Source organism: Adiantum capillus-veneris, chromosome 6 (assembly GCF_014529385.1).
Source record: "Adiantum capillus-veneris isolate H3 chromosome 6, ASM1452938v2, whole genome shotgun sequence".
Classification (NCBI taxonomy): Eukaryota; Viridiplantae; Streptophyta; class Polypodiopsida; order Polypodiales; family Pteridaceae; genus Adiantum; species Adiantum capillus-veneris.
This window is the reverse complement of record NC_140936.1, coordinates 3081929-3106813: the sequence shown is the minus strand read 5'-3', so window position 1 is coordinate 3106813 and position 24885 is coordinate 3081929. Positions and strand designations below refer to the sequence as shown.

Below are 24885 nucleotides of genomic sequence, written 5' to 3'. Positions count from 1 at the left end.
GGTAAAACATGACAAACTATGTTTTTCAATATTTGCTTAAATATGTCGTCCTTGTCAGATGATATATGGGCGTCCATACACCAATCCTTATATAATATTGCTTGCATGTTTAACAAGTGGAAAAGAAAATTGCATTTATTTAAATAAGTGATGTGTCTCAGTTTTTGTAGTTTTGCAAAACGAGAGGCATAGCATGCTTTTCAACCTTTCTATATTTGTGTGCATAAAATACCTTTGCTTGGTTCAATACTAGCAAAAACTCCTATCCTGTACATGGTGCAAACACAATCTTGAAAGTAATAGGAACCTTTACATATTAACAAAACAATTTTATCTACTTTATTTGTTTGTGCAAACAATAGTCATTCTTCGTGTATTCTCCATGTATCATCCATAAGCGATACATTTGAGCCATATGTCTAATAGAAACCAAGTTCATTTGTGATGTTGGGGACTTCCACCCCTCGTAAGCAAAGGCACATTTCTTGTGGGCATTGTCAAATGTGCAAAAGCCAATATCATCCCTAGTCTATTCATATCAAAATTCTCTAGAGACTACAAAATTTCAAATTGTTGGCCTAATAAGTAGTTATTTTATTAGCACACCCAAATCCATATACCATACATTGTTACAATTAGGTATACTTGTTATGAGCTCTCTACAACATCTACATTCGTAATTGTTGAGGCATGGTTACTTTGCTACTTTCTACCATTGATCCCTTTTCCTAAGACTCAAAGTAAGTTAATGTGCTTTTTGTCCCTAGGATTTTAGATTAATTTTTTTGGTACTTTGTGCACCAATTTTTGCGACCCCCCTCCATCTCTAGATAGTGCTTGTCCACCTCTACAAATAAGATGACTATTGGTGACCTGGATCACCTGGACCATGACAATCTCCTTAAACTTGAACCAGTCCTCTATGTGTTCCTTTTCTTGGAGACCTTTTGACACATGTATACCCTCTTAATGTGAAACTAGGGTATTGGACACATCTCTACTTTCTTGGAAAAAAACTTGTATTTACGTAGTGGGTACCTAATGCCCGCTCGGGTGCCCGAAACCTTGAACATCCATGTGGTTTTTTTATTCTTCCTTTTTACCTTTTCTTTGTCAACTATCCCATATCTTCCTTTCTATCGTAGCTGCTTCCAACAATTCAATATTGTTAGGGTAAAAGTGGTGCGGCTTACCCCGGGTTGAAAGTGTCAGATTGTCCAGTTATCTTCCCCTTATTCCTTGTACATATACAAGAGAAGAAAAGTCTCTTAGTCTTCTACTTGAGAGGTTAGCTTTACCCACACACAATCTCCATCTTTTCCCCTTCTCTCTCTCTCTCTCTCTCTCTCTCTCTCTCTCTCTCTCTCTCTCTCGCGCACGCACATCCGCACACATGCTCTTTTACTAACAAAGATGTCACATTTGCCTCTAATGTTCCTCTTGCTTGTACATTTGGCATAGGAGGTTACATTCTTTGCCTTTGGTTGCTAGATGAGAATATAGTCTTTCATACCACATCATGTCCCGAGTGGTTTAACACTTTCTCTAGTGGGAGTCTTGGTTGAGTACACTTGGCCAATGGTTTGACATTGGACGAGTAGGAGATGTATGTATGCTATTACCCAATGATGCATCATATATACTTCAGCATGTACTTTATATTTCTTAGCTAAGAGCAAGTTTGACTTTGGTGAGATAATTAGCAAATGGTGGATGCCAAGTACTCCTTCAACACTATGAATCAATACTTCAATAGGTTTCCCTCTCTATAGGCCTTTTGGTATGTGATCAGCTTGTAAATTCCCAATGAAGACCAATCGTATGATCGAACTAGGTAGGAGAGAGCATAGAATTGGATAGACTTGGTGTTGATTTAGAAGATTAAATGATTGTGGGCTATATGGCTACAACGGTGCCCCACTTATGTACTTTGACATCAATGTCACACCCCTTCCAAGTGACCTTAATTTTTACATCTCATGTTTTGATGATGGACAAGATGAAAGATTTCCCTTGATTTTATGATCCTCTAGGGATGTGTTCATTGAGAAAATGGAGCTTGCTATTTTTTTAATGACCTTAATAGCTTGCTAACTCACTGAAGAGACATGCTGATTTGTGAGTCAGCCTAAATAATTGTATCTTAAGGTAGATTATATAAGAGCATGTTCATGACACTAGGGACACTGGATCTTCGAAATTCAAGAATTTTTCTTTTTTTCAAAGCCAAAAGACATTGTCAGCTGCTCAAGTCCTTCACTAGATTGTCAGCTTGCTATCTTATCTATTCCACCTTACACTATCAGCTCAATTTTTTTCAAATCCAGTGCAAAACTTGACTCCTTCAGGACAAATAAGATTGACACCCCTTGGACAATTGCACCTTTTTCAAAAGATAACCTCATACATTACTAAACATAATTGCCAATTAAACCACTAATGCGATGTGCCAAAGGTTCACTCTTAGGAATTTGACCATATGCCCACCACAAGGGATGGAGTGGGACTGTCAGGGAGCATTGAAAGATGGCCAAGCACCTCAATCCACAAGCTTATTGAGACGAATGATAAGAATGGCCACACCAATTCTACGAAAAGGATACTGTACAATCCTACAAACATGCATCAAAATAAAGATGCAGCCTTTAACACCCCTGACCGAAGGTCAAATATACCAGGCGTTTCTAGCAAATAGTTGTTGCCATTGGGAGCCCTGAACATATAAGGAAAGGGAGAAATGTTAGCTAGGAACTTTGAAGATAGTTTCCCTCTACAAACTATTAACGAGGCACTTACTGGTCCCAATTTCCCTGGCCATCCGTCACCACAAATTCAAGTCTGGCAGCTTTGATCTTGAATTCCTGCAGCAGCAATGATTGTTTTCAATTAGATTGTCAAAACTTGGGCTCTTTTTTCTCATTTTTCGGGCTAGAACCGGCAAGCCCACAAGGGGAAAAGAGCCTCCAGCCGCCAGCAAGCCAGCAGGGGCAGGAAGAAAGTTCATCCCCCCAGGGGTGGGTGGAGGGGCGGGGGGTTAAAAAGTCTTTTCATGCCATGTCATTTATTACATGTCCCCTTGTTAGTCATGCCACCTGGAGGTGACGTCGGGGGATGTGTGTGGGCTTTTCAAAACCAAACCCCAACCTTGTTGTTTCAAAGAAACAATTGCTCAATCAGTCGTCCCAAGTTCCAGCTCTCTCTAAACCTCAAGAACTCAATCATAGAACCATTCATTCTCAAAGGTTGCTGATCAAAAATCTATAACCCCTCAGCCACCCATTTACCACTAGGGGTGGTGCGATTTGCTTCATCCTTCAAAAGCCCTTTATATATTACTCATACCTTGATGGATCAGTAAGATGTTGGCCTTAACAGTAGTTGCAAGCAATGCACCACTTCTTTCATAATTAAGGCAAATATAAAATGATGGAAGAACCACTGCTAGGTTTGAGTTCAAACACTATCTCATACACTCATGGCTCCCTGCTTGAGATTAGGTTGTTCAAGAGTGCTAAAAATATTTCATGGTCATTCACAACAATCTACTCCTCGTTACCTGCTAACATTCTACCAATCAAGTACTTGGTTCCCAGCACAACGAGAATTTCTTCTCTGAACGTTCAAGCTTAGTCTCTAGTACAATGATGAAACTAGCCAGAAACTTACCTTCCGGTACTTTCCTTCAGAGTCGCTTGCATCCTGCATGAGAATACCAGGTACTTTTGTCCACCTGCATTTACGAATTCTAGGACAAATTACTACATTTTCATTTTCTTCTGTCTCAGACGTTTATGATGCATATAATCATACAGAACAGGAAACCACAGCCCTTGGCTACAGCAAATCACACCAGGATTCAGGACATTTGGGCATGACATCAATGCCATCTCCTAGAAACGAGGCAGATGCAGACAGATGACCCTGTGGTGATATGCCTCTTTTTTTTTCATTTTTGAGAATAAAAAGTAGCTGTATACTGAGTACAAGTTGACCTCTAGGGATGCTCATGTGAGCCTGTCACACAGAGGAAGTACATAGTGCCATGTGAGGTGTCCTTGATCCATTCAGAAGAAAAGTTAAAACTGGAGAGTGAACCCACCGCTCGAGAAACTCTAAGATGCTCTACCACTGCCCTACAAGAGCTAGCTGTTGTATCCCACTGACTACGCAAAGTGTGCTATGCCTCCTCCTTTTCTCGGCTAGTATGCACCATAGTCCCCATATACTTTTGAAACCTTTTATATAGAACGGGTTTCAAAAATATTGAATCATTTTTTCATCAAAGTTTGCTACGTCTCCATAGAATGCACCTTCCCCTTGAGAGAGTTGATCTCTTCTCCTTAAGGCCGCCACCTCCTTCCACTCTTGTTTTGGAGCAGCAGGAGTTGTATTCTGAGACTTCTAGGGATGCTCATGTGAGCTGGTTGGGTTTGACCGCTTTAACCATTTTTGAAGGGCCATTAAATAGAAAACCCGCTTTCAACGAAGGGTGAGTTTCCATGTCACTCCGTAATTTTCACGAGCAAATTGCATATGAACCTATAACAGGTTACATTCCTGCAAAATTCAGATTGTTTGAACTTTAATTGCCTCATGAATCGGCATTGCCAAGCAGTGGAAGTTGGAAATTGGTATTTCTCCAGAGTCCAAAAACAATGAGAGAAAGAAAGAAAACCTTTTAACGTCTATGTGAGGTCGAAGTCAGCCTATGAGACAAATCAAGTATACATGTGTGTATATCCTCTGTTTGTCGAAAAAGACAAAACAGTTCAGACTGGTACAAAATAAAAGAGAGAAGGATGTCTTGTAGGTGATGAGATCTATGGGGATGGGTGGTGCTCTAGTACTAGGGATATGTGCATGTCTATATGCTGAGGGTAGTCAACCATGCAAATGCATCAATCTAGGTAGCTCCATCCTGTGCTAATGGGGGGGTGTAAAATGTAGTACATGGGGGGGGTTGAGAGCAAGGGCTGCCCTGATGAACGCCTCTAAGTGAGCCATCATCTGGGCTATGACTGTCCCCCCCCCCTCCCCCGCGGGGGACTCTATAGGTGGCTGCAGAAGTGTGTCCCTGTGCCTCTGTATCTCTAGCAAGTAGCACCCCAACTGTCTCTGATCTCAAGAGTGCATGATATCTCGAAGGGTAGGCTACTCTCTGAATAGGGGCTCGTATCAACCTTTGATATCCGCATAAGCTTTGCATCTACAAACAAAATGCTCCTCACTCTCCTCTTCCTCTCTGCATACTCTACACACTCTCTCCTCCATGGGAATTTCATGAGCTCGCCCCACCTTGATCTCTAGTCTGTGTGATGACACTCTGAGCTGACCAATTGCCACCCATGAGTTGTGTAGCATGTAAGTGTCCATATAGCATGATCGTTGTATGAACCTGTCCTCCAGTATGGTAAGAAAATGTCTCTGTAGTGTGACATCTACAAGGGAGATGTGCTCCAAGTCTGTCTGATATAGAGCTGCCAAAGGTCCTGTCGGATCACTATGTTTCTCTCACTCTCTGAGAGATGAAGCTGGGGGGAGTCCGGGTCGTACTGGAAAGGTGGCAAGCTCTCTAGGTGAAGACTGTGTGCTCCGAACCATCCTCTAATATGTGTGTACCATGCTTTGTCGTATCCAGCATCTAATATCTGTATAGCTGACTCAAGTGCTCGTTGTGTGGATTTGTCGGTCAGGAGCTTTCTCACTCTCTAGATGAAGCAGACCGTCTGGAAGAGTGCCTCCACTACCATTTTTGGGGGGGGGGGGGGGGGGGGGGGGGGGGGGGGGGGGGGGGGGGGAAGCTCTGTCTTGATGATGCCCGGCGGCATTGTGTGCTTTCCTTGAAACAGGCAAGAAATTATATAGATCTGTGGTCTCTCAATCCATGCCCAGTAAATCCTGGTGCCCACATTGTTGCTGCTGCGTACATCAGGGCTGGAGTGACTAATGTGTCGAGTAGCTACCCCTTCGTGCGGGGCTCCTGAAAGTGTGCCTGATGTCATCTCATCTCTAGCATGGCCAGTGCTGCACATCCTCTGGTGAATCTGTCAGTGGCGGCCGAAGCCATGGAGAAGGGCCCCTATCTACTGGTGAATGTAACTCCTAGGTAGATGTAGGAGGTAACCACCTCGACTGGTTCTCATGCTGCTGTAAATGTGGTTGCTTGTCGAGCTGCTCTGGAGGTGTGGAAGATCATGATCTTGGTTTTCCCAAGATTCACTATGAGTCCCCTGTCTGTACAAAACTCATCCAAAGCTCTCAAATGGCTCGGTAGGCCTTTTGGCGACTCTGAAATCAGTACATTGTCATCAGCATATAGCATGATGTGGACTGTGGTACCTACTAGGATCCCTCGCTCCTAGGATGTAGTCTGCAATCTCGTCGATATAGAGTCCGAAGAGGGTTGGGGAGAGGAGGCATCCTTGCTCAACACCAATAGTGCTAGCAATAGACTCTGACATACCGCATGGGTAGCGAACTCTTCCAGTCACTCTCTCATAGAGAGCATAGGCCCATATCATCTCTGAGGGTATCCCCAAACTCTAGAGTCGTCGAAAGAGCCTCTCTCATGGGACGATGTCGACAAAGCAACAGTAAAGCCTCTTCTTCTGCACCTTTGCCCCATCAATGAGGCAACGCACAGAGAGAAAGAAAGAAAGATTTTTAACGTCTATGTCAGGCCGAAATCGGCCTATGAGACAAATCAAATGTACATGGTGTGTATGTCATCCGTCTATCGGAAAGACAAATGAAACAAAACTGATACAAAACTGAACTGAATGTAGGTAGTGGAGTATCTGAGGAGGGATGGAGCTCTATCTCTAGGGGTATATGCATGTCTATATGCTCAAGGTAGTACAATCATGAGAATGCATCAAGCTATCTAGCTCCATCCTGTACTAATGGGGGGATGTAAGATGTGGTACATGGGCAGGTATGGTGCCAAGGCTACCCGGATGAAAGCTGTCGGGTCGGCCCTCATCTGAGCCACTCGCTCCTCAGTGGCACGGCGCTCCCGGGCTCGGATCTCCTCGATCTGTCGGTGGTGGGAGCTCGCGCCCCTGTAGCCTGTGACTCGTGGTCGTCGTCTAGCTCGGCTCACCTCCGCCTGTGGGAGTGTCACTCCCCTCTGAGTGTCTGGTGAGGGAGGGGCGGCAATCCTCTGAAAGAAGTCTGTGAGCTGCGACTGTCTCCCCTGTGTCTGTGTAGCTGTGTGTGGCTGTAGTAGTGTGTCCTGATGGCTCTGTATCTCTAGTAAGAAACGTCCGAGCTGTCTCTGATCTCGAGAGTCCATGATCTCTCGGAGAGTGGGTTGTCCTCTGAATAAGGCCTCATACCTGCCTCTGATCTCAGTGTGTGCTCTGCATCTACATACAAAGTGCTCCTCACTCTCCACCTCCTCTGTGCAGGCTCTGCAGACTCGCTCCTCCTTGGAACACCAGTATGTCTCCCGATCTCAATCTCTAACCTGTGTGAAGCCACTCTCAGCTGACCAATCGCCACCCGTGAGCTATGTGGCATATATGTGTCCATGTAGCGTGGTCTCTGTATGAACCCCCCAAACAATATGGTGAGAAACTGGTCTCTGTAATCTGACATCCTCGTCCCCAAGCCAGGTGACTCCCAGACTCTCCTAGTGTATAGCTGCCACAGATCCTGTCTCAATACCAAGTTCCTCTCACTGCGAGAGAGGTGAACATATGGTGAGTGGGGGTCGTACTGGAATGGTAATAGGCTCTCCATGTCAAGACCGTGTCCCTCAAACCATGCTCTGACCTGTGAGTACCATGCTCTCTCATGCCCACTCTCTGATAGCTGTATAGCTGCCTCAAATGCTCTACGAGTAAGTCTGTCAGGAGGTAGCTCTCTCATCCTCTGGATGAAGCAGACTGTCTGGAATAGTGCCTCTACAACCATAGGTGGTGTGGCGAGCTCGGCTCTAATAATGTCATGTGGCACTGTCTTCTTGCTGCGGAGCAAGCGTGAGATCATACATACCTGTGGCCTCTCAAGTTGTGTCCACTGGTCAGCTGTCAATCCTGGTGCCCATACTGCCGCCGAGTACATCAAGGCCGGGGTGACTAAGGTGTCGAAAAGCCACCCCTTCGTGCGGGGCTCCTGAAAGTGTGCCTGGTGGCATCTCCGCTCTAGCATGGCCAGAGCTGCATATCCTCGGGTGAGCCTGTCAGCAGCAGCTTGCCTCATAGTGAAGGGTCCTGGTAGGCTGGTGAATGTGATGCCAAGGTAGACATAGGAGGTGACTACATCAACCTGTCCTCCTGCTGCTGTGAAGGTGGCAGCGCTCCTCACTGCACTGGATGTGTGAAAGATCATAACCTTGGTTTTGCCAAGGTTCACAGTCAACCCCCTCTGTGTGTTGAATTCGTCCAAGGCCTCAAGATGGCGTTGCAAGCCCTCGGGTGACTCTGAAATCAACACAATATCATCATCATATAACATGATGTGGACCGGAGTACCTGCCAAGTCGCTCCCCTCTCCTCCTGCTCGGAGTATGTAGTCGGAGATCTCGTCGATGTAGAGCCCAAAGAGTGTCGGGGAGAGTGGGCATCCTTGCTTAACACCAATGGTGCTAGCAATGGTCTCTGAAAAACCGCCTGGGCAACGAACTCGACCCGTCACCCTCTCGTAGAGAGCATATATGGCCCAAATCATCTCTGTTGGTACCCCAATGCTGTGAAGGCGCTGGAAGAGTCTCTCGCGTGGGACTGTGTCAAAGGCCTTGCGGAAATCCACAAAGCAGCAGTAAAGCCTCTTCTTCCGCGCCTTTGCCCCATCAATGAGGCAGCGCAGAACGAAGATGTGATCAGTGGTGGAAAAAGCTCGTCTGAAACCTGCCTGGCCTGGAGCTCGTAAACCCTCGATCTCTGCGTAGCAGCTGAGCTGTGTCTCAAGTACTGCTCCATATAGCTTGGCCATCGTGTGGCCAATCATGATAGTCCTGTAGTTCCCTGTGTCCAGGGTGTCGCCAGATTTGTGGATAGGCACTATGGTGTGCTGTGTCCACTCCTCTGGGAAGCCCTCCCCTATAGCCCGGTTGAAGACATGTGCAATCAACGGGGCTATAGTGGAGGCCGCATAAATGATGTGCTCACTCTGTAATCCAGTATGGTCAGCTGATCGTCTGTGCTGCATGCGGCGTATGGCCCTCTCTACCATCTCTGCTATAAAGAAGGAGGAGCACGTGGGGCGTGGCTCGTGTGGCTGTGGGATAGGAGGCTGCCCTAGCACCTCATAAAGTCGCTCTGCATAATCATGCCATATTTGTGGATCCTCAATAGCTGTAGTCGGACGTGGCTCGCGCAGGGTGCGCCATGCCGTCGCACTATCCATGCTCATGAATAGGCGGTATAGCTCAAGCTCCTGTGCCTCTTCGAATGCTCGCCGCTTTTGGCGTGTCAGCGTCTTCATATGCCGTCTGGCCTCTCTCTCTATGATCTCTCCTAAGGCTCGCCGTGCACGGAGGCGTCGGTATAGCTCTCTGCACTCATCATCATACCAGCGGTTCTGAGGCATAGTCCCGGGTGGGGGGGGGGGGGGGGGGGGGGAGTGCGTCCTGTGTGAGTGGTGTGTGGAAAAGAGCTAATAGCTGAAGTGTGGAGAACGGAAGAGATATGTGATGTGAGAACTCAGAGTGGTGTGGATGGGTGGAGGAGGCATAGGCCATGCTCGACCTCGGCCGAGTAAAGAGAGACTAGCTCTTGTGTGAAATGGATGGTGGTGTGTGGAGTGTGTGCTGTGGAGCTGTGTGGGATGGTATCTCCGGTGATGGAGAAAGAGAGGTATGTGTGGTCGGCTCCGATGGGTATGGGTGGAATGGTGAAGGATGTGATAAGGTGTGTAGCCTCCCTGGGTCCCAGAATATAGTCGACTGTACTCCCCCCTCCCTCTGCAACTCCATGTGGCATACAAGTCAGGCCCCCTGAGGTGGGCCACTGGACCATCCCGTTATAAATAACGAGACGGTGCTGGGAGCCAAGTCGAAGTAGATGTCGTCCGTAGGCTGTGACTGGAGCTCTGTCTGCTGTATCTCTCATAGTAGCCTCCTCATCTAGAGTGTGTAGTGCCTCTGGGTCCTCGTGGTCATATGCCTCACACTGCTCACTGCGCGTACGAGCATTGAAGTCTCCCATAAGGAAGACTTCACCCAGTGTGGAGTACTCCATAATCTCCTCCGTGAGGCATGCGTACGGTGACTCCTGCTCAATAGGGGCGAATCTGGAGCCTGTGGGAGCAAAGTAGCAAAGGGCAATGTAGACGATCCTGTCTCGTGAGAGCTCGAGGCGAATCCACATGTAGCGGGCCTGTGGGTCCCGGGCAACAATCTGTAGTCTGCTGTGAAGCCCCTGTCTAAAGAGTATGGCCACTCCTCCTGAGCCGCGAGTGGTGTGCTGGCGCATACATCCCCGATGTAGAGACTCCCACTGGAATCCATGTATCCGTGGTAACCCTCTCTCTGGGCTCTCGTGTGTCTCTGTAAGTAGAATGATGTCTCGACCTCTCATCACCTCCTCAAGTCTCTTTGGGTGTGTCCATAGGTCTCCATTGCAATTCCAAACCGTGACATGAATCTCCTCGTGTGTCCCACAGGCCGCGAGTCCCTATGCGATGGTCTTGCCATCAATGATAACCCTACCATCTCGATATACTGCCTTCTTCCCTTCTTTGCGGGCTTGGTGGACTCTAGGCATGCACGCGCGACGGTGATCTTGTTGCATCTTTGTGAGGTCATCATCAAGATAAATCGGGGGGCCTTCTAGCCCTCTCAAGATGACCCTCTTTCGGAGGAAAGAAGTTCGAGACTCCTCGGAGGCGAATTGGAGGATGAGAGCTCTCTTCTTTGGATCTTTGCCGGCTCTCCAAACTTTGGAGAAAGGGATCTCTTCTTCCTTGTATCCCACTTTCTTGCATAAAGCTTTCCCATCGCTCTCGGGTGTAGACCCTTCTTCTTCTTTGATGCCGGTCACTCGCACATTGAGAGGGCGAGCTTGTCGCATCTTCTCCTCCTCGATGGTTGTGTGTACGATGAGTACCTCATCTTTTTGGGCTTCCTCTCTTGCTACCTTCTTGATGTTCTTTTTGACCACTTCGACCCATCCTTCTTTGGTGGCCTCTAATTTGTCCTCAATGCTTGCGGTGAGGGCTTTGGTGATCTCCTCCTTGAGGGCTTCCTTAGCCTCCTCTTTAATCTCTCCTTCCTCGGGGGTGAGGGATGTGATGGAAGCATGAAGGAGATCGATTTGTGCCTTCATCTCTTCTTGCTCTTTCCTCCATCTCCCTCTCCTTCTCGTTCTCCCATTCCCTTCTCTCCTTCTCCTCTTTGAGATTTTGGATTTCCGCTCTCATGTCCTCCTTCTCTTCGTTCCATAGCTTGATGAAGGTGGCTTTCTCCTCCTCCCATATCTCTCTCTCCATCCGCCATTCTTTCATGTCCTTCTCCAATTGTGCAAGCCTCTTGTTCGTGAGCATGAAGGTTGTCTTCATTGTCGATGTCGGCGTCTTGATGATGGGGGAAGACATGGTTGTCTTCGTAACTACCCTCTCTTCATATTGTGAAGAAGAGGGGAGAAAGGGAAGAGAGGGAGTACGTGTGTGTATGCGTGTATGTGTGTAGTGTGTGTGTGGGTATGTATCCGTGTGTGTGTGTGTGTGTGTGTGTGTGTGTGTGTGTGTGTGTGTGTGTGTGTGTGAGAGAGAGAGAGAGAGAGGCTGCGTGAGAGAGAGAGAGAGAGAGAGAGAGAGAGAGAGATGGCTGCGTGATGGGGAGCGAGGAGGGGCTGCGTGAGGGGGAGGGAGGGGCTGCGTGAGGGAGAGAGAGAGAGAGAGAGAGAGAGAGAGAGAGAGACCTGCGCGCTGCTTGGCACCTTTGCTCTGCGCGCCCTCTGTGCCAGTGGACCTTCCCTGCTCAGCAGCCCGCCAGAGAGCCCTTCACCCTCGCGCTCAGCAGTCCCCGCCACAGAGAGAGAGAGAGAGAGAGAGAGAGAGAGAGAGAGAGAGAGAGAGAGAGAGAGAATTTTAACATCGTAGGAAGCTATCCCAAGAGACCTCAAAGATCTATCCAATGAGAGTTGAACTCAAGACCTGTTATTCAAGAGCGAAATGGCATAACCAATCTACGACATTTGGGTGATACAAAAGTTGTACCATTTTCCTCTTCCTATTAACACACTCATACACCCACATATACACACACCCAAGAAGAAGAGAATTTTAGCATCGTAGGAAGCTATCCCAAGAGACCTCAAAGTTCTATCCAACAAGAGTTGAACTCAAGACCTGTTATTCAATAGGGAAATGGCATAACCAATCTACCACACTTCGGTGATAGAAAGGTTATACCATTTTCCCCCCCTAACCCCCCCCCCCCCCCCCCCCCCCCCCCCCCGAGAAGAAGAGAATTTTAACATCGTAGGAAGCTATCCCAAGAGACCTCAAAGATCTTTTCAATGAGAGTTGAACTCAAGAATTGTTATTCAAGAGGGAGATGGCATAACCGAGAGAGAGAGAGAGAGAGAGAGAGAGAGAGAGAGAGAGTCTATGTAAGGTGCAACGGAAGTGAATGTTGAACTTTGCTCAAGATGAGTGCTCCGAACTGTGCTCAAGGTTCCTTTTACTTACGGAAGGGAGAGCCTTCCGTTCCTTTAGTGAGAGAGTGCAAATGATCACAAACAAAGTGGCAAACACTGTGAATGCAGGTGCTCATACTGAGAGATAGAGAGAGAAGAATACAACACTAGAATGTTGTCAAAACCCTCCTCCGAAGGCCCCACTCTCTATGGCGAGAGCGGTCTAATGCTATTGATTGCACAAATCTCTACAATGTTTTGAACTTACTGACGATGTTGACGACGATGAGGACGACGACGAGACGGGACTGAAATCTGAAAACGCTAATGGCTGAAATCTGCAAATCTTTATTCATTGAATTCTAACTCTATGTCGATGACGACGGCGATGCCGACGCGCTGAAAATGCAGATGCTGAAATCTGCGTTTTCCGGGCTGAAACTGTAAATGCTCGTTGAAGTGACCGTGGAGCGAGGATCTGCTGCGAGAAGGTGAGATCTGCAAAGTTCGGGGGTTCTACTGCGGAGTCTTGATGCTGAAAACTGAAAATGCTGATGCAAAGGCTGACTCTGTCGCGGAGGATCTGCAAAACGCTAGGATGTTCTGCAAATTCAAAAACGCTAGGGCTGATGTGTGTCCTGCTGCACACGCTAATGATCTTGATCTGTCTACTGTCGCCAAGCTGCTACAAATGCAAAACGCTAGGAGATCTGCAAAGCTGAAGAAAACGCAAGCTGTTCTTGAGTGAAAACGCTAAGTCATCCGTCCCCGGGGGGGGGGGGGGGGGGGGGTCTTGCTGAGAAGGTGCACTGTTGGATGTCAGGTCCCTGCTGCCTCTTCTGCAAGAAGTGCTAGCGCTAGGTTTCTTATGTACTTGCTTATCAAAATTGCCCTACTTAGTTCCCAACAAAAGTCACTTAAAAATAATAAGTGAAAATTGGCTAAAATAGGGAAAATAGATCTATGCACTGTAGAAATGCTCCTGATGGGTTCTGATGGAAATCTGATGATCATGCTGGGTGCAACCAAAGGATATGCATCTACTCTTGAGTGTCTGGACATTCACGATCCGCGAACAGACTCACAAAAGTGTCAAATCACTTCCTAATCTAACTAAATTGAACCCATGCCATGAAGTAGCTTGTCCACGTACACATAGGGTTAGATGTGCACGTGACATACCCTCCTTTTCAAAGTGAGGTACTAATACCAAACTGTATGGCGTCGAGGGAGATCGCCAACAGTGTCTGGAATCCTGTGAAGGACTCTTCGCCGGCCCACTCCGATGTGTGGGTCATGCGATACTTGAACTTCATAAAGGTCTGCAACGCTTGCTTCTTTGGGCCGTGCCGAAAGCGACTAAGTCCTTTGTGACTCCTTCAATGCTTGAACTTCGTCTATAGTCATGCGTCTACCTTTTTCAAGAATCTTCGAGGATTAAAATTCCTGAAACCACTTCCAACACAAAAACATGAACATACCCATTCCACGTAAAGTGATTGGAAAAATTCTAGTCTTCTCTAAAGACTATGCATGCAATGTAGATGAACAAAGAGAGGGAGTGCCAAACCGTTCATCAAACACACGCAAACAATGGGGTCGAATCTTGACTTTCTGATCTAAATCAATCAACTGTGGCAAATCACAATGGAAATGCCGATGCTTGATGCTCAATCCTTCTTGTGCTCTTTCGGATACTGTGTCATGCCAAGGAAGAGACATGGACTGTGAATTCCTTGAATGCAAACATTTCATCTTTTGATGAGTAATCCGCATACATCCGTGCTCATTCATGAGTGAATCGTGCTCATCGTGCAATATGTCATGCCTATAAAAAGGGATCACATAAGGACGGTGACTAAAATACAGAAGTATCACGAATGAAACACTCATACAATGCGTGCTGACTAATCATTCGTACACATAATACTTCCTGTGGGGGTTCTTTGGAACTCGACTCGAGAGCCAAGATCAATTCTTTGTGATCTATAGAATCTACAATGAGGTTAGCTTAACTAGAAAAAGCATCAACTAAACCATCATCCTTGTGAACAATCACATCATTATCCTGCAAATCATCATGCTCGTGAATAATCACATCTTGATCATGCAAATCATCATTCTCGTGAATAATCACATCTTTATCATGTAAATGATCACGCTTATCATTATCATGCAAATCATGTGTGTCATGCTTTGGAAAAGAAGAGACTGAGAGAGTCTCCTTCTCCGCATTCTTTTCAATCTTCGCCTGCATATTAGAAATGAAAGATGAAGAATGAATAACTTGCTCTCCACGAATGACAATGGGAGAGTCACTTTTGGCATTGAAAATGAACGTATTTTCCGCCCAATCAATGAGAGGGTTATGCTCATGAAACCATCGAATGCCCAAAAGCATATCACATCCTGAAAGAGAAGAGACTACAAATTTTCTACGGAAGGACGATTGTTGAACAGATAACAAAACATCAGGTACTCTTGCGTGATGAGAGTCACTTTTGGCATTGAAAATGAACGTATTTTCCGCCCAATCAATGAGAGGGTTATGCTCATGAAACCATCGAATGCCCAAAAGCATATCACATCCTGAAAGAGAAGAGACAACAAATTTTCTGCGGAAGGAGGATTGTTGAACAGTGAACAAAACATCAGGTACTCTTGCGTGATGAGAAAGTCCATATCGAAAGAGAAGCATGACATCTCGAAAGGAAATTTCTTGCTAACCTCCAAGCGGGCTCTTTCGACAAGAGAGTCAGTAACCAAATCATGCATACTGTCTGGGTCAAACAATATGACAAAACGTTGACCCTTCACATGACCATAACACTTACTGAGAGACTCATCAATGGAAGGATCATGATAAACTTGGGCCACACTCGTGTTCTCATTTATTCCATTGACAAAGGAAGTGGGTTCTGTGGGTTCTTTAGATTCATTAGAGTCAAGCTTACGACATGTTCTTTTTGATGTGACAATGAAAACAACCACCTTCCTTAGAATAAATGCTTTGTTCTTCCGACGTGATGTATCCTCCTAAAATCCCTTGTTCCGCCTTTTCATTTGGAGTGAGCTTAGGTTTAGCAATTGTGTTAGCTTTACCCTTAGGTTCATTTCAAGAATTCTTTTCTGAGAGACTATTGGAAGATTGGTTAGAAGAGTTACCGTTCTCACCATTCTTACCGTTCTTACCTTTCTAAGGAATCTGAGTGGTACTTGTAGAAGTCTTGTTTTCCTTAGGCTTTCCCTTGTTGTGCTTCATCTCCTGTGCGAGAGCAATCACTACCGCCTTGTCGAGATCGATTGGATCGAGGACTTTGACATCAAACCTGATATAGTCGTCCAATCCGAAAATGAAAGCCTCCTTGCGCTAATCATCCGATTTACGTAAATGGGTTCCGAGCTGCAAAACAAGATTAGAGAAAAACATAACTAGCACACCATTTTGCTTGAGACTTCCCCAATCCTCTTTCAACCGTGCGAGGTACTGTGGTGGCATAAACCGCGCCTTGAGCCTGTCTTGGAAGTCGGCCCAATGGAAGGAAAGAGGCGTGCCTTCCTCGACTTCCTCTAGGTGCGTGGTCAACTGTGCCTCTTGCCATGCGTGGTACCAATTAATGGCATCACCGGCAAGGTACATAGCTGCCATCAAAACCTTGCTATTTCCTGTCTTCTTAGTTGTCGCAAAATAAGCGTTAAATTGATGCAACCAAGAATGAATAATCGTAGCATCCAGCTTACCATCATACTTACTGAACGTGATCTTCTCTATGACAGGGTTGTTGGACCAACTCTTGCATGCATAAGTCTCTTTGTATCTCACGCTCGGCCGCCAAGGCCGCTCGTCTTTCTTCGGTCGCCTTCTTTCTTGGGTTTCCTGTCACTCTTCAAAAACATGATTAGGAATCAACACGCCCAAGAGGACTTGGGTTACGTGCGACCGCAACAAGCAAAAAAAAAAATTGTGATTCTTTCTTTGAGTGATACAAAACACTGCCAAAGCTCTGATACCAATGTAAGGTGCAACGGAAGTGAATGTTGAACGTTGCTCAAGATGAGTGCTCCGAACTGTGCTCAAGGTTCCTTTTACTTACAAAAGGCAGAGCCTTCCATTCCTTTAGTAAGAGAGTGTAAATGATAAAACAAAGAAGCAAACACTGTGAATGAAGGTGCTGAGACTGAGAGATAGAGAGAGAAGAATACAACACCAGAATGTTGTCAAAACCCTTCTCCGAAGGCCCCACTCTCTATCACGAGAGAGGTCTAATGCTATTGATTGCCGACGATGCTTTGAACTTGCCGACGATGTCGACGACGATGAGGACAACGACGAGACGGGCTGAAATCTGAAAACGCTAATGGCTGAAATCTGCAAATCTTTATCTGCTTCTGACTCTATGTCGATGATGACGATGCGACGACGATGCGCTGAAAACACAGATGCTGAAATCTGCGTTTTCTGGGCTGAAACTGTAAATGCTCGTTGCTCTGACCGTGCGACGAGGATCTGGTGCGGGAAGGTGAGATCTGCGAGGTTCGAGGGTCTACTGCGGAGTCTTGATGCTAAAAACTGAAAATGCTGATGCAAAGGCTGACTTTGTCACGGAGGATCTGCAAAACGCTAAGATGTTCTGCAAAATCACAAACGCTAGGACTGACGACAAGACCGGGCTGAAATCTGAAAACGCTAATGGCTGAAATCTGCAAATCTTTACCTGCCTCTGACTCTATGTCGATGACGACGGCGATGATGACGATGCGATGACGACGCGCTGAAAACGCAGATGCTGAAATCTGCGTTTTTCGGGCTGAAACAATAAACGCTTGTTGATCTGACCGTGCGGCGTGCGGCGAGGATCTGCTGCGAGAAGGTGAGATCTGCGAGGTTTGGGGGTTCTATTGCGGAGTCTTGATGCTAAAAACTGAAAACGCTGATGCAAAGGCTGACTTTGTCGCGGACGATCTGCAAAACGCTAAGATGTTCTGCAAATTCAAAAACGCTAGGACTGATGTGTGTCCTGCTACAAAAACGCTAATGATCTTGATCTGTCTCCTATAGCCAGGCTGTTACAAATGCAAAACACTAGGAGATCTACAAAGTTGAAGAAAACGCAAGCTGTTCTTGGCTGAAACCGCTAAGTCATCCGTCCCGGGGGGGAGGGGGGGGTCTTGCTGAGAAGGTGCACTATTGGATGTCAAGTCCCTGCTGCCTCTTCTGCCAAAAAGTGCTAGCGCTAGGTTTCTTATGTACTTGCTTATCAAAATTGCCCTACCTAGTTCCCAACAAAAGTCACTTAAAAGTAATAAGTGAAAATTGGCTAAAATAGGGAAAATAGGTCTATGCGAGAGACCTCAAAATTCTATCCGACAAGAGTTGAACTCAAGACCAGGAAATGGCATAACTAATCTACCACACTTCGGCGACAGAAAGGTTATACCATTTTCCTCTTCTTATGTCCCAATTGACCATCAAACATTAGAAATCAAGTGGTCTTGGATGGGCACACACACTCGAATTTTGCCCAATTTTTTTGCAAATAACACACCCGCACACACGCACGCGCGAAGAAGAGAATTTTAACGTTGTAGGAAGATCTCAACTTCCTTTGTTTGTTCTAGTGACTGGAAATGGACTATGCATCCTAAGAGATCATGGATGCAATGCAGATGAAAAAAGTGACGGAGAGCCAAACTTTTCAAAGAGTGCTTGCCAAAAATGTGATTTAAACTTGATTTTCTACCTAAAACAATCGACTCTCGTAAACCACAAAGCAAATACCAATCCTTGATGGATAATCGTGCTAATGCTTGTGATGTGACTGTGTCTACCAACTTCCAAGAGCATGCAACACGTTTTGACACAACAAACAATGGTGAAAACACTGTATTCCTTGAACGCAAACTTTCTACCTTTTCGAACATGATCTTTATACCTTTGTGCTCACTCGTGAGCAAGTTATGTGCATCATGAAATATGGCTTCCATATGAGAAGGTAACACATAATGATAGCGACGATAATACAAGAGACTTTCTATCACGAATGAGAGACTCGAAAAATGCATACCGACTTTTCATGTGAAGAAAAGATACTTCCTGAATGGGTACTTTGGACCTCGATTGGAGAGCCAAGACTTATCCTTCATGATTGAATGCAGCTGCAATTGGGTTCGCTTTACTAGGAGCCACCAAATTACTCTACATAGGGAGGCCATCTAGCTTGAGGCGCAGGAGGTAGTACGGACTAAAGCCACTTGAGGGCTTGATGTTCAATACTGACACTAAAATCTCTAACATAACAAAAAAATGCTTCTTGTGCTTTAGAGAATGGGACGACAAAGAGAGGTCCTTATCATGCAATGACTAATTCTTTTTGGAACTATTTGACTGTGTACTGAGAGATACTACTACACTGCGTGTTTTCTCCTCTTTCAAAACATGAGAGTGAGATATAAATGACGGGAGCAATACTCTACTTGCAGTGAATGGCCATGGCACCTTAGAGAGAGAGAGAGAGAGAGAGAGAGAGAGAGAGAGAGAGATGAAATGAAATGTTATATTAACGTCTTCAAAAGGCCAAAGTGACCTATGAGATAGAGAGAGAGAGATGAAATGAAATGAAATGAAATGTTATATTAACGTCTTCAAAAGGCCAAAATGACATATGAGACCAATTTGTTACAAAATGGTGAATCTAATACCATGTCTGGGTACAAAAGAACTAGATGCTACTACTAGAATCATCCTCATCTGCACTCTGGATATCGAGAGAGTATGGCTCGAATCCTCTCCTCTCCTCGATCGTGACCGTCTCGATCTCCGTAGCTCCAATGCTCGGTCGATGAGAGTGCCGGTAGTGGTCGAATGAGTGTAGACCGAGCTCTACAATGATGGCTGCTCCTCTTGCTGTCCCATATCTAGTGAAAAAAAAATCTGTAATCTGTCTCTGGGACTATCTCTCTCTAACTCTCCCCAGTAAAGTGTCTCTATATCTGTGTAACTCAAGTAGATATAGCCCAAGACATCTCTGATCCTCATAACTCTTTACCCTAGAGGAAGGACCGAAACCTTCTCTGAATAAGCAATGGAAACAGCCCCGTATCTCATAGTACATTGTGCAATGACATATGTAATGTAGCTTTATCTCATATGTAATGTAGCTCTGTCTTTGGCTCTAACTGGCATAAGCGGCATATCCTGTTGTCTACTGGTATCCCTCTAAATCTACGAGTCTCAATCTCCAGCTGATGTGAGGATGTGCGTATCTGACCAATGGCACACCGCAAACCATGAGACATCTGTGTGTCCATGTAGCTGGGTCGAATCACAAACCCATCTCTCCTATGAGGTGGAGAAGATTCCCTCTATAGAAAGCCATCGTCGTGCCCAACTCCTGTGGCGGCTCTATCCATGTCCTCCTGGTATCCAGCTAGATCAGGTCCTGACGAATGAGTCTAGTAATCTCCACGCGTGTAAGAGACATCGAGAGTGCTTGAAGAGAGTACTGGAAAGGGGGTAGCCTATCCATGGTGAAACCATGCGTCTGAAACCATGATGTCATTTGTGCATACCGGCATGAAGTGTCCCCCTGAAGAGCTAATTGTCTGGAAGACTCAAGGGGCAGTCGAGCATATCGGTCTCTAGTAGTATCCCAGACACAGAGAGAGAGAGAGAGAGAGAGTTTTCTTTCCAATTAACTTGTGGATCAAACTCAATAACCACTTTATTCCAAAAATCCTATCACATCCAACAAGAGAAGAAACAACAAACTTGCAACGTAAAGATACTTGTTGAACAGAGACAAGCACACTAGGATATGCGTGAGAGTTCATTCCAGAAGCAAATCTGGAGACCAGAATGGGATCCACTAGAATAGCACCTAAACGTGCTCTCTTCACAAGAGATTCACTAATCACATCATGTATACTGCTAGGATCAAACAAGATCACAATGTACAAAACATTCAGATGACCATAATACTTCATGAGAGACTCATCTAGATGATCATTAGAAACTTTGGGCACATTAGTTTGCTCGTTTATGATACTAACAGAAGATGTGGGTTTTGTAGGTTCTTTTGTGAGTTCGTTCTTAAGAACTCTTTTCGTGTGACCTTTAATGTGACACTTAAAACACCCACCTTCTTTTCCATACTTGGTTCGTTCTTCAAGACTAACCAAGCTCCTCCTATTTCTGAGCAGATTTTTCATCAAGTGTCAACTTAGGGATTTCCTAAGTTTTAATCTTTCTTTATTATCACTGTTACGTGAAGAATTCTTTGTTTTAGGTATAGTGGAAGATTGAGAAGAAGAGGTAATGTGCTCCTTACCGTTCTGCTGACTCTGTTGGTTCTACACAGTACTGTAAGAAATGCGGAATACAATAGGATCTAGTAGCAAGGAGAGTAGAGAGAGATAGGATGCAAAGTAGATTAGTCGTAAATCAAAAATTTGATTTGTACTTATTACAAAGTGATGGCGTCATCCACCCATGCGCTCTCAAGGTAGAACTTATATGGCGATTTAGACAACTAGAGCAAGTAAGAAATACAAGGGGCTACCTATCCTTCAATAAGGATGTGTTTGTGTGTTGCACCTCTAGTGTATAATGGCTCAGATGAAAGGGAACCTCTAAACGCCCATGGGTAGCCACCCTTAGATAGCCAAGTCCAAGTAGAACTCGATCATGCGTCCATGTGTGTGGCCGTCCTTGTGTAACCAAGTCCAACTAGAACTCTCCTACGCGCCCATGTGTAACAGCTCTTGGGTAGACAAGTTCGCCTAGAACTCGACCACCGGCCGTCCACCGGCCACCAGTCAAAGACCACGGGCACCGGCCACTGGTTGGCCGTTTCCGATTACCTTCTGGCCGTCGTCCGGCCAAGATATTCCGTACCATCCACGATCACAAATAAAGATCTCATCAGCATGCAAAGTTGGAATCCACCAAATATATGTGCACTATTGGCTTGTCCTCATGTGGGGGCCTTACAAACTGTCCAACATATATTGTGGTGGCAAAACTGACAGGTGGGCATTGCAAGTATACTAACAGGTACAAGACTTGTTCTCCTTAGGCTTACCTTTGTTGTGCTTCATTTCTTGCTCGAGGGTGATTCTGACGGTGCCATTGTAGTCAATGGGTCGTAGGGCTTTCACATCATATTGATGTACTCATCCAAACCAAAAAGGAAAATCTCCTTGCAATCCTCATCCGACTTACACAATCGAACACCTATTTGCAAAATACGAATAGAGAAAGACATAACGGCAGAGTTCCCTTTGGCTTGAACTCTCTCCTATCCTCTTTCAATCAATCGTATTACGTTGGCATAAAGCGATCCTTGAGCTTGATTTAAAAGTCAACCCAACTGTAAGACAAGAATACGGCCTCCGCGGCATGCTCGGTGCGCAACTATTTGTGCCTCTGGCTAGGCTTGATACCAATTAATGGTATCACCCAACAAACACATGGCGGCTATCAACACTTTATTGTTATTGTTCTTCTTGTTAGTCGCAAAGTATGCATTAAATTGATGCAACCAAGCATAAATCACAAAGCGTCCATCATACTTACTAAAAGTCAGCTTCTTAGAGACTGGGTGGTTGGAGTCTTCATCTCTACTTGAGGTGCGTGATGGCTCGCCGGTCTCTTTGGAAGGATCGACCCTCGAGGAGAGGAATTGATTGACCAACTCTTGCATGCATTGGTCTCTCTGGGCCTCACGCTATTGCTCCATAGCTACCCTCTTTCTTCAACAGCTATACGTAGAGCTTCACATTCGCTCTCTAAATCCATTCTTTCCCTTTCCACTACGGCCCACTGAGCATCTTGCTCTAGCATAATCTCCATCATGGGATTTATCAAAGCCTCCACTCAGCTTAGTGCAATCCATGGCCGGGATGGGGATGGAGGAAGATTTGGGACAGTCCTCTTGGTGTAGGGATTTCTTCTTCTCAAATTCCACTCTCATCACCTTCATGTAAAGTATCATTCCCGCTTCTAGTGATGACCACGCACTGAGTACTTGAGGGGTACTTGGGTTCTTGGGGTACTTGGGTACTTGGGGTTCTTGGTACTTCAGGTCCTTAGGTACTTGGGGTTCTTGGTACTTGGTACTGCTTGCAACCTACTTTTATGAAGGCTTTTCTCGCACCCAAGCTTGCGGGCGCAGTGCACACCAAGGTTCCTTTCTCTCACCTCATGTTGATTGGCCTGCCGCAATGTGCAAGGTCCGCTCTCAATGAGTGGAAAAGAGGAATGAGGGGAGGCTAGACAAGCCCTTTTTTTCTAGGTTACCAATCACTCTTCAAAAACATAGATTAGAGAGATTGACACGTCCAAGTGGTCTTGGGTTACGTGCAATCTCAAACAAGCAAAAAAATTTGTGGTTCCTTATGGCTTCATGGCCCTTAAGACAGAACGATGAAGATGCAAGCACGCATGATGCGCGATGGACTAAGAGTGGAAGTGGCTAATAAGTTCGAGCCAGGGACACGAAGATTCTTTGATTTATTTATTTATTTAAATGAGAGAGGTTCTTTAGGTTCTTTCCTTGAGTTATGATACCAAACATTGCCAAAGAGCTTTATAATGTGCAGCAGAAGTGATTTATGGTGATAACTCACGATGAGTGCTCAATGAGTACTCAAGGTTCCTATTATTTCATGAGAGAGATGTGCAAAGACTATGAGAGAGGAGAGAGATACTGTGAGTGAAGGTTCTAAGAGTGATAGAGAGAGAAAGAAGACTAACACCAGAGGGGATCCCGAACCCCCCTCCAAGGGCCCCCCACTCTATCGCTAGGGAGGTATTTGCTTTAAATTGCACAAATGTTGATACAATGGAACTGGATGATGAGATGCTGATGCGATCTTGTGGTTGGTGTTGGGATCTGCGAGGCTAAGGGCTGAAAACTGAAAAGGTTGGGCTGATTTGACTTGGATCTGCAAAACTGACAAGTCATGACGAGGCTAGGGCTGAAATTGGAAAACGCTGGGCTGATTCTATTGCTGAAGTTGGCGATGGCTGCTCGCTCAAAAACGTTGAATGTGGTTGTACTTCGTGTACTTGTACTGCGGGTACTAGATGTGTCTAGAGAGGTGATGCCAAAGGTCACCTATATGAGAAAAAAAGCTGGGTCGAGCAAAAATAATGCTAGAACGCACCCCACGACTTGGCTAATTTAATGATGCTGATGTCACTTATTGAAAAATAGATCAATTAAAAATAATGCTAGAACGCACTCCACAACTTGGCTAATTTGATAATGCTGATGTCACTTATTAATAAATAGATCCTTATTTATAACCAAACTTGCGGCCAAACGGCCACATTAGCATCCATAAATCGCGGCACATTTTGCGGGTCCGTAGAGTATGCCATGTCATCATTTCCAATCAATATACCACGTCATCACTTTGTGACATACCCCCCTCTTAAAAGAAGAGTAATCGCCCGCAACTTTACCTTCATGTATACATGCCAATGATCATCAAGACTAGACAGCACGTTCTCTAGCATCCATTACACCATACAGTTCCACAATAAGATTTCTATCCAATCATCTCATCCTCATCAAAACTCTTAATATTTGCGCATAGCAATATTAGCGATCACACCCGGATAACACTAATTTCTCAAGGATGTCTAGATGCACTAAGACCACATACCATAGTTATGGGAAGGGGAGAAACTCCATTTTTCTTTCCTTTTTTTTTTTTGTGTGTGTGTGTGTGTGTTGGGGGGGGGGGGGGGGGGGGGGGGGGGGGGGGGGGGGGGGGGGGGTGGTTTACGCCCGGAAAAAATAGAGAAACATGTTTCCCCAAAAGAGACGTTCCCTTTCTGGGGAGACGACAGAGAAACGTGTTTCCCCATGAGGGAATCCCGTTCCCTTGCCATTTCCCTACAGCTCAAGGGGAAGGGGAAATGAAATAGATGAGGAGTCGTCTCAAAATGAAGATACACACCATCAGTGTTCCTTGGACCTTAACATATGAAAGACTGTGGGTTTGCATTTTAGGTTTAAGTTTTTCAATCTCCTTTTGTCATGTCTTGTTGTATCAGATTCGTCATGGCTGGTAATGTATGAGGTTTTTGCTTGTGTGATAGTCTCATTCTTCTGTCTTCTACGCACAGTGCAATCGTTTAGTTGTATCATCTACTTTGTATCAATCTCTCTATTGGTTAATTGCTCTTACTTCCGAATTCCCCCTCCCAATCATGTGGTGTTTCCCATTTCCCCCATTTCAAAAAAAAACGTTCCGGAATCCGTTTCCCGTTTCCCATAACTATGCCACACCC

General features: G+C 45.5%; 1 protein-coding gene across 5 annotated transcripts in view; it reads right to left on the bottom strand.

Moving 5' to 3' along the window:
• Window positions 1-2369: 2369 nt before the first annotated feature.
• Window positions 2370-24885, bottom strand: part of LOC147455071 (uncharacterized) — a 77360-nt gene continuing 54844 nt past the window's right edge. For all 5 annotated transcript variants that reach the window (XM_086513912.1, XM_086513915.1, XM_086513913.1 and 2 more), the window contains 3 exons: window positions 3667-3730; window positions 2797-2861; window positions 2370-2713 (listed from right to left, as the gene is read on the bottom strand). In XM_086513912.1, the coding sequence (XP_086370038.1) occupies window positions 2626-2713; window positions 2797-2861; window positions 3667-3730 (217 nt within the window). In that variant the 3' untranslated portion in view covers window positions 2370-2625. The remainder of the gene's footprint in view (window positions 2714-2796; window positions 2862-3666; window positions 3731-24885) is intronic.